Source organism: Lycium ferocissimum, chromosome 7 (assembly GCF_029784015.1).
Source record: "Lycium ferocissimum isolate CSIRO_LF1 chromosome 7, AGI_CSIRO_Lferr_CH_V1, whole genome shotgun sequence".
NCBI lineage: Eukaryota > Viridiplantae > Streptophyta > Magnoliopsida > Solanales > Solanaceae > Lycium > Lycium ferocissimum.
Genome location: NC_081348.1, coordinates 18,192,705 through 18,205,285, shown reverse-complemented (window position 1 = coordinate 18,205,285; position 12,581 = coordinate 18,192,705). Strand labels below are relative to the sequence as shown.

General features: G+C 34.3%; 1 protein-coding gene across 1 annotated transcript; it reads left to right on the top strand.

Annotated features, from left to right (window-relative positions):
- The first annotated feature begins 774 nt into the window (after window positions 1–774).
- Window positions 775–12,581, top strand: LOC132063609 (cytochrome P450 87A3-like). The gene is made up of 9 exons (XM_059456241.1): window positions 775–1,021; window positions 1,123–1,447; window positions 2,076–2,222; window positions 3,298–3,552; window positions 3,667–3,756; window positions 4,142–4,220; window positions 11,790–11,896; window positions 11,989–12,116; window positions 12,232–12,581. Exons 1-9 carry the CDS (start codon window positions 819–821, stop codon window positions 12,347–12,349), a joined length of 1,452 nt encoding a protein of 483 aa, XP_059312224.1. The 5' UTR covers window positions 775–818; the 3' UTR covers window positions 12,350–12,581.

Genomic DNA, 12,581 nt, shown 5'->3' with positions numbered 1-12,581 from the left:
ATTCTCAACCCTCTCTTGAGAATTGGAGAGTGTAATTACACCCTCTCAATTACACCCAATTCCTACCTAACCAAGTAATTATTTGGTCAAACAAACAGGTCAAACTGTGTAATTACACCCAATTCCAATTACCTGGGTGGCTTTCCAAACAGGCCCTAAATATCTTAGTAATTAATTGGGTTGAAAGCCTCGTTTGCCCCTTAGTTATGGATAAATTTCAAATTTAGTCCTTGCTTACTTATTGATAAATTTCAAATTTAGTCTTGGTAATATTTGACTAAATACATTTAACCTTTAATTACATAAAATATACATTTTTGATGCCTTATGAATATTCACAAGTTTCATTATTTAATTATTCATTTTTATGTTAAACTTGTACTGTTACTAAATCTAGGTATATACTTTTAAAAACAGTTTAGCTATAACATATTTCTTACATAAACAAACAAAAAAGAACACATCATAATCCGCCATTACATATGACAGCCTTACTAAAATATCTATTATCGAGCATGGAAACAAACTCTTGCAGAAATGCAGAGTAAGACTGCGTACAATAGACACTTGTGGTCCGGCCCTTCCCCAGACCCCGCGCGTAGCGGAAGCTTAGTGCACCGGGCTTTTCTTTTTTCTTTTTATTTTTTATGAAAAATAAAATATAATCTATTAATTACTTATATTTTATTGGAGCAAAAATCAAACAGAGGGTATTCAAAGGATTTTTTTTACCATTTTCCGGAGAAAGAAAGACATGCACGCCTATAAGTAGGGCGTTCCCCTCTTGAGTCTAATGAGATCCGAAAACAAAAGGAAAAATGTGGAATATTATCGGTTTATGGGCAGTAGGAGTAATAGTTATAGGAATAAGTCATTGGGTTTACAAATGGAAGAATCCCAAATGCAGAGGGATTCTGCCTCCTGGCTCCATGGGACTTCCCATCATTGGAGAGTCCTTTCAATATTTCTCTTCCCATTCCTATCAAGGAATTCCACCCTTCATTGCCAAAAGGACTGCAAGGTTAATTAGTTTTCATTAAACGGCTTTAATTTCTCTCTTTTTTCTTCATCTTATATAGTACGTAATTGTTAGTGTAATTAATCGGCCAACTTCCTTTTCAGGTACGGGACACTGTTTAAAACAAGTGTACTTGGGCAGCCAGTGGTTATATCCACTGATCCAGAAATCAATCACTATGTCTTCCAACAAGAAGAAAAGCTCTTCCGGTGCTGGTACACAAAGAGTGCTATTGAACTCACTGGCATGCAAGGATTGATTGCTAATGACGGGGTTGTCCATAAATACCTCAGGAGTTTTATTCTCTCTCTTATCGGCCCAGAAAGGCTAAAGAGAGATTTATTATCTGAAATTGATCTCGTAACTCGTAAACACTTGCATTGCTGGGCTAGGCGTGGCGAGGTTGACATCAAAGAAGCAGCTGCAATTGTGATTCTCTCTAATTAACTCAACCTTCTCCTTTCTTTTCTCTTCCTTTTATTTCATTTGTCACTGTAACGGTGGCGTAACCAGAATTTTCACTAAGCGGCTCAAAATATAAAGAAGTAAATACACGATGAAGCCATAGAGGGTTCAACATCTACTATATTTGTATATACATAAAAAATAATTGAGCCATGTATAAACAATGTAATTTTCCACCGAAGGGGTTCAGAATCCCGCTTCTTGGCTCCGCCCCTAGTGGAGAGCCAGGACTTTTCATTAAGGTATGCAAAATACAAATAAACACACCAAAAAGCCAAAAGAATTCAACACTTTATTGACTTAATGAACAGCAACACCCCCCCCCCCGTCCCCAAACCCCCCAAAACCAACCACACCAATATGGTTTTTGGGAAAAAACATATATAAATAATATTTTTAACTTTATATATATATATATATATATATATATAATGTAATTTTCCAACAAAAGAAATTCGGATGAACTTCTTGCGCCCCCAAGGCCCCAACTCCACCCCTGAATCTGTATAGTGGCTAAACTAATTGGCATGCACATCGGTATATCAAGACAATTTGATTTGCTGCTTAAGTTGGTATATTTACTATATTTTAGATGCTATTCATATTTTTTGCGGGAAAGATCCTTGGTTGCGATGAACAAGAGGCGTTGGAATTAAGAGAACATTACAAAGCTTTTTACAATGGCTTTCTCTCATTCCCTATCAATGTGCCAGGAACAGCTTTCCATGCATGTTTACAGGTACTGTATCCAATTACAATATATTTTAAATGATTTTTGTAAACTCCTTCGAAAAAAGTTAATAGCCTTAATTATAAGCTTATACAGTCAAACCTCTCTATAGTTGTCATTCGTTATACCAACATTTCATTATAACGGCCTGATTTTCTCCGGAACTGATTTTTCATGTTATATTTTACTTCTCTATGACAATCTCCTACCTATAACAGTAATGTCATCCATTATATACAGTGGTACACCCTTTGTAAATTACCTCTATTTAACCGTTATAATCAAATATTGTGTAATAATATTTTGTAAGAAATATATTATGTGACAACAAAAGTGTTGATAAAGAACCTCAACCTACTGCTACTTGGAGATAGAAGAGTCAACTGTTAAGTTCTTGGACAACCTTTAAGTGGAAGCTATTGACTTCTCTTTTCTTTGAAATTTTGGACAAAATTCTTCGTCAATTCAACCATCACTAAGAGACTGGAATTTACTAAACAACCTACAATTGTAGAATTCTTACGTCAAACTTGAAATATTTAAATTCTCAATTAATTTTAAATGCATATGTTCCTTAGATTTTAATTTTTTATCGGTATGGTACAACTAGTTATGGATTTATTAGTCTTTTCAAGCTATGAAAATCAATTGAGAATTTAAAATTAACAAGTATATTGTTTTCATTTACAACATAAAAAGCACAAAAAAATAATTGTTTCCGTATGTTTGTTTATAACAACTAAATGAGATCTATAGATCAAATGCCATATATACATAACAATACCTCACTATAGCAACCATGAAATATTTGAACAAACACTGCCATTATAGAGAGGTTTGACTGTAGCTTAATTATTTGTTTAAACAACCGTTCTTCATCTCTCTTAAAAGCATTTCACTTAATTAACACTCCATTAATTGCAACAATAAGGGTGGATTCGATTAATGGAGTATTAGAGTATAATAAACACTAGTTGTTTTTCTTAAACTTTTAATACTTATATCGAAACAAATTCAGTTCGACGAAATGAATACTATTTGGGGCGGGTGCACTTATATCTGTGTAATTTATTTCGTGAGTCAGGGGCGTAAAAATGCTGTAAAGGTGATCAAAGACATTTTCAAGAAAAGGAAGCTATCCAAGGAGAAAAGAGATGAGAAAGATTTCTTAGATTACCTATTTCAAGAAGTGGACAATGATGAAGCACTTCTAACTGAAGCAATTGCCGTGGATGCAATCTTTTTACTTATATTTGCTGCTTATGAAACCACTTCTTCCTCCATTACGCTACTCCTTAAACACTTGAAAGATCGTCCTGACGTTTTAGGACAACTGATGGTTTGTATCCTAGCTACGTTAATATAATAGAGTGCTCCCTGCTCCCTTATTCTATCTTTTATCTTTTTTATAATTAGGTTCCTTCAAGTAATTTACTACCATAACATTTCGCAGGAAGAACATGGGCAAATTCGTAGAAATCGAGTAGACAAGGACGCCCCAATTTCATGGGTTGAATACAAGTCGATGACCTTCACGCAAATGGTAAATTTTTTCCTTATCTGCTCGAGAATTTGTTATTATTAGGAGTTAGTGAATTTTTGCTTTTATCAAGCTAAATTAGTTGCACTTTAATATTAGTTTAAAATTTTCAAGAAAATACGATTCTCCTTGCCATTTTGTTATGAAGCTTTTTCACGTCCTTGTTGAGGAAATTTAATTCTAATTAACCCTTATATCTATTCCTGTTACACGTGTAACAATAAAATCTCACACTTGCATGAATATACGCAGAAAATTAATACTAATATTAGAACCCAACGAGATTAATATATATTAACTACAGAATAGATGTCGATTAGTTTTTTTTTTTTTTTTTTTTTTGAACTTGTGTTTTTATGTGTCTATATATACTTGATATGTATTACAGGTTACAAATGAGACAGTAAGGCTTGCAAATATCGTCCCAGGAATTTTTAGAATAGTACTAAAGGATGTGGATATCAAAGGTAATATTTTATTATATGCAGATCTTAATATCATCTCATGATAAAAGAATCGCTAGCTATTGAACAATATTCTCAGAGGGTTCCCCTCTTTACAAAAGAATAAACTATAGGGGAGCTACTATATATTACCAAAATTACAAAACGATGTTCCACATCAATTTTCTTTAATTGTCTACGAAGTGGTTTCATGAAGGACGCAATTAAGCCAACCAATTCAAAATAGCTCCTTCCCTTAGTCATAGATTTTTTTTTTTTTTTTTTTGAACTTTTTTTTTTTTTGGTAAACTCCCGTAATCATAGTTAGGTCTACTTCTTTCAAAATGAAAAAAAACTGGATTTTATTTAATAAAAAGGAGCACATGCGAAGTAAATTGAAGCAAATATTCAGTGCTCAGTTCATGATAATAGCTGCAATCAAGTTACTATTTCTTGTTTTTCTTTACATGATTTACATTTTTTTACCGACTTAAACAGTCACTTTCCATCTTTGTAGGTTACAAATTCATGCTTATTTTGGAAATAAAAAAGTTACATGAAATTGGTTATTAGGTGACCCAATAGCTAAAAGGCATTTTTCACAGTTAATGTATATATATAACAGTTAAACTTTAATAAAAACAATTTCCCTCTCCATATTTTTTCCGGGAAAAATTACAAGAAAAGATCAGAAAATAAAAATGCACATGAAGTGAAGTCCCAAATAAATAGAAAATCAATAAATAAATAAATAATTGTAAACCTCTATATACGTTTTTAACTGTTAGTGGTCATTTGGTGCATGGCTAAAATTACCGGGATTATAATTCCGAACTAATTTATTCCATATCTTGGGACTATTTTATACCATCTAGGAGATGGTATAAAATAGTCTCAGGATAAGTGGTATAAGAAGGTATATCCCAGCTTATACCATGGGATGCATTTTATACTTTATTTGGTACAAGGTATAAATTTATTTCAGGATAAATTTATACCTTCTATTAAATATGGTATAAAAAATTAATACTGAAATATCCCAGCTTATACCTTCTACCAAACGACCTCTTAGTACTTAGTACGTAATGCTATAGCAAGAGGAAAAGTTTTATGGTGGGTGAGGCACAAATATGACTTGGCGTGTGAGGAGATTATTTTTTGAAAAAGTAGTGTGTGGGCCCCATTTTTATTACCCATCCTTTTCCTTGGTGCTATTTGTTTCTCCTTCGCCTCTCTCCGAAACCAGGGTGTCACACCCTAATTTCCGATAGGGCATGATGGGCACCCGACCCTACTTGGCCGAGCGAACCCGCCGACTCTCGCAATACTCATAAACATGCTTGTCGGCCCTTAAATCATGACATAAGTACATAATGAAAATTTTTCGGAAAACAAACATGTTGTTCATCTTTTTCAAATCAAATAAAAATCGCAATCGTATGAAATCTGTAATATAATGCACAACAGTACATCGGCTTATATAGCCGCTCGCAAAACAAATCTGTAACATAATGCATAATGATATATCGGCCCACATAGCCGCGTACAAACTGACATATCATACACTCGACTCTGTCTGCAAAGTCTCTAACATGACCCAAAGTACCACAACTCTAACATTCTGACTCAGCAGCACTCCGGGAGAAAATGGAGCTCGCCAATTCCGCCGGAACATCTTCTACTCATCCGTATATACCTGCGTGGCACGAAACGCAGACCCCGAAGAAAGGGGGTCAAGTACGGAATATCGAGCATGTAAAGCATGGCATACGTAAAACGAGGTCATAACCGAAGTAAGGAGTACGAAAGTGGGCATAATAACCGAATACCAAAATGCTTGCATCTAAAACACAAATCTTACATCGAGGTACGAAGACAAATATAATAATCGAATGCCAAAATGCTTATTCCTGAAATACAAATCATGCGTATCAACGTCATGTATCATATCCAGCCCATAATGGAACTGAGTGACATAAGCGAATAATCATCATGTTCATACCGTAACACATCATAATATCATAACGGCCAAACCCATCGACAAACACCTGTGGTCGTCCACTTCTTTCACTTGAGCACCTAAAGTGACCCTTGTTCCATTTAAACACTTCAGGTGGGTCATTCCTATTTCACTTAGACACTTTTTGCACCGTTATCGGAGCAAAATCAACACCAAAGGGGGCGCCACCTCATTGCACATCCAACCAGCCCAAAAGCCCCAATTTTTAATGGTCAAAACTCCACGAATTTACAAATTAGTGAATTTACAATTAAAATGAGTTGGCACAATTTAATTGAGTTGGTACAATTTAAATGAGTTGGCATAATTTGATTGGCCACTTAATCCACGTAGGAGACGACTGGTGTTGGTTTTGCTCCGATAACGGTGCAAAAAGTGTCTAAGTGGAATAGGAATGACCCACCTGAAGTGTCTAAATGGAACAAGGGCCACTTTAGGTGCTCAAGTGAAAGAAGTGGATGACCACAGATGTTTGTCGATGGGTTTGGCCTATCATAACTTACCATATGAGATGACATTAACCGATGTGGGATTCGCCTAAACCAATGTGGGATTTGCCTAAACCAGTGTGGGATTTGCCTAAACCAATGTGGGATTTGCCTAAACCAATGTGGAATTTTGCCTCATCATTGGGTTTGCCCCACCATTGGGTTTGCCCCACCATTGGGTTTGCCCCACCACCGGCTCTGATGCCAACTGATCACACTCCAGAATACATATGTACATCATATAACGTGTCCCGGCCCTCCAGTGAGGGACTCGGTAAACAGAATCATCATATCATCATATCATATCATATATCATATCATATATCACATCATATATCACACACGGTCCATAATGGGACCCGGCGGACAGAACGTGGTCGCCACTCCATCTTTGGCGTCACAACACATCATACTTCGGAATATTGTATACCTCCGAACACATCATACTCCGTATCACATCATACATCATATCACATCATACTTCGAAAAACACATCATACTTCGAAATATAGCATAGTGCGCACGATAACATACCGGCCCGGGACTCGGCGAAGGATGTAATAACAGAATGCACGAGCAGAATCGTGAGTAACCACATGCATATGAGACGTCATTACAAACCCAACAGAATAATCAAAGCGAACTATTATTTAAAAACCAAGACAAAGTAGTCGAATCAAGTTTCTTCCGCATATCACTCGGGAACACATCAAATAGAGCTTTAGAAATCATAGTTACGTATCAAAATCATATGCATAAAAATCTTCATTTCAAACCCGACGGATAAATAAGTAATCATACTCGGGGGTCGGAATGATAGCCACCTTAAGTTCTTTCAAAAAATAAATCGTTAGAGCCAAACATAGAAAAGTCTCGGGGCCCACGGACGGTGCATCAAACCAATCCGAGTCCGCCTATGAAAATTAAAGTCATTATACGTTATGGAATCATTTACGAGCATATCAAGCAATCCGGTTCTGTCTATGAAAGTTACGGACATTTTTAGACATAGGATTCTATAGGAACAAAACCGTTTATACAACATTTTGAATCCAATCATATCAAGGACATAAGGACCATAGCTTGACCATATTAAGGATGCCAACATCAAGAAGCAAATATAAATCATAAACATGCTCGGCACTTAAGAATGGAGTTACCCCAAGGCACAAATCGTGTCATATCTTACTTTCGTCTAAGACATGCCAAAAGAAGGAAAGGGTAAGCTTTACATACCTTGTCCGCTTCTTAAGCTAATCCAAACTTAAGTCTCGGGCTTCCCAAGATCTACATCAACGTCAGTAGATACCAAACATTAGCTATAGGTACTTAGGAATCCAATCCTAAGCTAGCACTTCATTTATAGAAATTCGGACAGCATTTCCTTTATAAATTCAACAAATCCCGAGAATTCAACTCAGCATAATCATCAACAACAATACCAACAACCGTATTAACAACATCAATAATTAATCCCATTGATCCAGCCCCTCAACAATATAAAATAGTTTCAATAATTCAAACAATAGTGCGACGAGCGGTAAGCTCTGCTTGTCAATTAAACAATAGTTTTAAATCCCATCTTCATTCCGAAATTTCTCAACAATATTAACAACAACAACAACAACACCTCCAGGTTATTCAATTAATTTCCATTCATATAATTTCATAAGAACGATCTCCCAAAACAGTCCACCGAACTACAACACGAATTTATTCGATGTCCGATATAATTTTCGTATTTCTTTCATCTAGCAATGTAGATACGACTTGGATAAATAAAATACATCTATGAGAGAGGATTTCTCACCTTATATGCAAAGAAGTACTCTTTTTCCACCTTACTTCACTTGAAGAAAGCCCGGATTCAACAACACGATAAAATGGAATAACGAGATCGAAATGGTGAGTGCAACTCGTAACAACATTGGATAACCTTGCTGCCCATATTTTCCTTACGAGGACTTCTACTACTTTAAGTTGAGAAGAAGGAAAATACATATTTTCTCCATAGATAGCTGAAACGTTGCTGGTTCCATGAAATCAACTCCATATATATGGAAACCATGAAATTAACTTTATATAGATAGAATCACGTTGCTGCCAAGGAAATTTTCAGTTTCATTTTCTTTTTCTCATCTAATCCACCTAAAAGCAACTAAAGTAATCTCTCCTAATTGACTTCCAAAACGTGACATAGTAAGAAAAGAATTATAAGGTCCAATGTTGACACTTTATGACTTGCCATGTGTCCCTTATGCACGTTAATAATCAATTGACTCAACAATTCCTTTTTGCACCAACTCATGCCACCTATTGGCCTAATTTAGGCCATGTGGCAATCCACCAAAAATACTTATCCATTAAGCTTTAATTAATATCATAATTAATTTCTTGATCTCAATGCACTTAAACATGGATCACTTTTAACACACTTCATATACTCATTATCATAATCATGTAATATAACATTAGTCCATAGCTTCATTTGCCATACGTAAAATATTATTTGCAATCATCGTCGTCACACTTTTCCATCTTAAATCATTTCGGGATTTCATTTCTTGTATACGCCGAGTTCTTGATTTTCATGCTTGATTATGACCAAATCCTACGGCCTCGGTAAAATTGCTCATGTTGGACGGTTCAATTTCCTGGTCCAAAAATACGGGATATAACACAGGGCACCCTTTGCTTTTGACAAATGTTTTGTGGGTACCCTTGTCAGCACTCTCTCTCTCTTAGCTTCATTTCCTCAAATTCTCCAATCCTCTTCTGTATTTTGTCTCCACTTCTCTTTTCAGTCTTGCTTTTCTTTTATCAAAATCAAATAGACGTAAATGGATTAATATCAATCCAGATTTTTTTCTGTGTTTCCTAAAAATTTCTACAAGACGGATAAATTTTTATAAATAGTTATATAATTATAACTTTTTTGATGGATTATCTATCACCTATCGAAAGGTTAAAAAATTGAGTCAAGTCGGTCCTCTGTTAATTGGATCCGTACTTGTTAGATTAAAAATAAAATAAAAAGTTAAAATGTAGAGTGAAAATTTATCACTAATTGGAAGGTTGGGTTTTCGAGCAATTGTGACTTTCTTGTAGTAAGGTGAATTTTTTTGTGATTTTCTTGTTTGGAAAATATAGTTATGTGACTTTAATTTGGTGAAGACTATCTTAGTTACTATTTGGACAGTCAAAGATATTTTCTCTGACGATAATTTTTTCAAATACTTTCTAAATATTTTGAATTGTTAACTATTGTGACTTATAATACTTTTTATGTAGTTTCTAAATATGTAATTTTATTTCAAAAATATTAAAGATTTTACGTCTGAATTTACAATGATTATTAGTTAGTTTGACCCATAATTCGAATCAAGACAATCTTTTAGAGACTGAGGGAGTAGTTTTATTGTCGCATTGGTGTCTATTCGGTGAATATCGCAAATATAAATTTTGTGTGAGTTTCTTATTCAAAATTTATCTTTTTGAGGTCCTTTGGGGTTTGATTTAATTGTTTGAAATGTGAAATGAAAACTTTCACATATTTAAATTTTTGTTCTGGAGTACAAGGATTTCTTTTTCCTTGTTGTTTTGGTTGAGGAGTACATGGATTAATGGCAAAAGAAAAAGCCAACCATATGAATTTGTGAAAGGACAGAAGAGTCTATGAATAAAGAAAGGTAGATGAATAAATAATAATGATATCGATCCATTTGTTTGATAGGACTATAAGAAAGAGCGTGAAAATTTAAGAAAATAGAGAAATAATTGATACTTCCTCCGGATAAAAAAAAGTGTCCACTTAGCCTTTTTTTCTTGGGTAAAAAAAAGTGTCCACTTATTAAATCAAGAAATAATTTACCTTATCTTTCCAGATTTACCCCTATTAAGTGTTATGTGATCAAATCCCAATGTCTATTTAATTAGGGGTAATTTAATCAATTTACATATTTTTTTTCTTGGAGTGAGTAGTTTCTTAAGGGATGTGTAAATGGCTAAATGGACTCTTTTTTTGATCCGGAAGGAGTATAAAATAGTGAAGAGGCGTTGCACAAAAGAAAGGAAAAAACCAAATAGTGAACTGCAAATAGAGAAAAATGGAATATGAGTCTTTGATTGCTTGGAAAGTGGGATCTACATCAGTCCATTTGCCAATCAAGCAAATGCCTCACACAAGTATGACTTGGCATTCCTCACACATAGTAAAATTTTTCGTTTACGTGTTGTTTATTATGCTTCTTCATTCTTTTTAGAGATAAGGATCAAAAACATATTTTAACTATCACTTTTCTTTGTGTTTCATACCTGAACTATCCGAAGTGAGACTTTTTTACTTAAACTATCACCAGATAGTTAGCAAAACACACCTGAACGCTGACTAGACTAAATGTTTGACCTCAAACATCAAAATGCGCGTGGAGCATAATTTTCTCAAAAAAATTCGTCCATTTGGCATGTGTAACAGTTATATATGAGCTGACTCATTATTGTTTTTTTTTTTAATCTCCAATTAATTCTATGAAAACCTTAACTCTCCCCCTTCTTCTTCATCATTTCTCGACCATTTTTCTTCATTTCTTCTTCTCTTGTGCAAATTTTCTCATTTATTTCTTCTTCATTATCAGCCTTGTTCTTCATAGCTAATCGAATTTTCTCCTTCATTTTGTTTCCCTTCATCTTCTTCATTGGTCATATTTTCTTGTCAAAATGAGGAAGAATGTTTTTTGCAAATGTGGGCAGATTATCCACGTGGAATTAACTTTTAACCTAACAATTAGTTCTGCCACGGTGGAATGTTTTATCCACGTGGAGTGCCAAGTGGCTCGATTTTTAAACAAAAAAAAGAGAGTGTAGTACACACACCATCATATATAAGTCGAGGTATGTTTTGCTAGCCATGTTGTGTTAGTTTAGGTAGAAAAGTCTCATTTCGGATAGTTTAGGTATGAAACACAAAACAAAAAAAAAAAAAAAAAAAGTGATTGTTGAGGTGTGTTTTTGACCCTTATCTCTTCTTTTAAATTGTTCCAATTTCGTCTAAAATGTACTAACAACAAGAATAACATATTATCATAGGATATACAATTCCGGCAGGATGGATTTTTATGGTATGTCCATCATCAGTTCATCTAGATCCAACCAAGTATGCGAGTCCCCTTACGTTTAATCCATGGCGATGGAAGGTCATTTAAAATAAATTAATTTATTTTTATTTTTCTCGTGGTTCTCTACTTTCAAATATATAATATATTTCTATAAAATTGGACTTCAAAAGGACGAGGAATTACATAGTGCATCAAAAAAATTCATGGCGTTTGGCGGAGGAATGAGATTGTGTGTTGGAGCTGATCTTTCAAAGGTGCAAACATCCATTTTTCTCTATTACTTGCTGAAAAATTACAGGTATGTATTCTCACTGATCCTGTTTAATAGGAAAATTTTACCCTGAATACATTTTCCATGAAAATGTCAGCACATGAGTATAAAGGTCTTATTTAATTTCATTTCAAATTTTCAGTTGGAATGTGATAAATGATGGAAATATTATACGACAACCCGGTTTAATCTTCAAGAAGGCGTTACGCATTCAAATCCGTGAAATTCAAAGAGAAAATGACAAGGAAATCATTGCCTGAGTTGAAGATGGATTAGTAAATGAATACTTTTTTATGACTATATATTGGCTATACAAATTAAACAAATTATATTCAAACTTTTAAATATGATATGTAATAAGTTGTTCATGTATGAACAACATTTAATGTAATACATATGTGTAAGTGGTTTTATACGTGTGAATCATAGTATGAATATGCTTAATTATGTGAATAAGCAAGATGTCTCCATATCACCATGATACTTCATCCA

What these genes read in the sequence shown, in the direction of transcription:
- LOC132063609 (XM_059456241.1), top strand. Translation starts at nt 819, where the DNA reads ATGTGGAATATTATCGGTTTATGGGCAGTAGGAGTAATAGTTATAGGA. An exon ending in ACGTTTTAGGACAACTGATG is followed by an intron (nt 3,553 to 3,666) that starts GTTTGTATCCTA and finishes AACATTTCGCAG; the next exon opens with GAAGAACATGGGCAAATTCG. An exon ending in TACTTGCTGAAAAATTACAG is followed by an intron (nt 12,117 to 12,231) that starts GTATGTATTCTC and finishes TCAAATTTTCAG; the next exon opens with TTGGAATGTGATAAATGATG.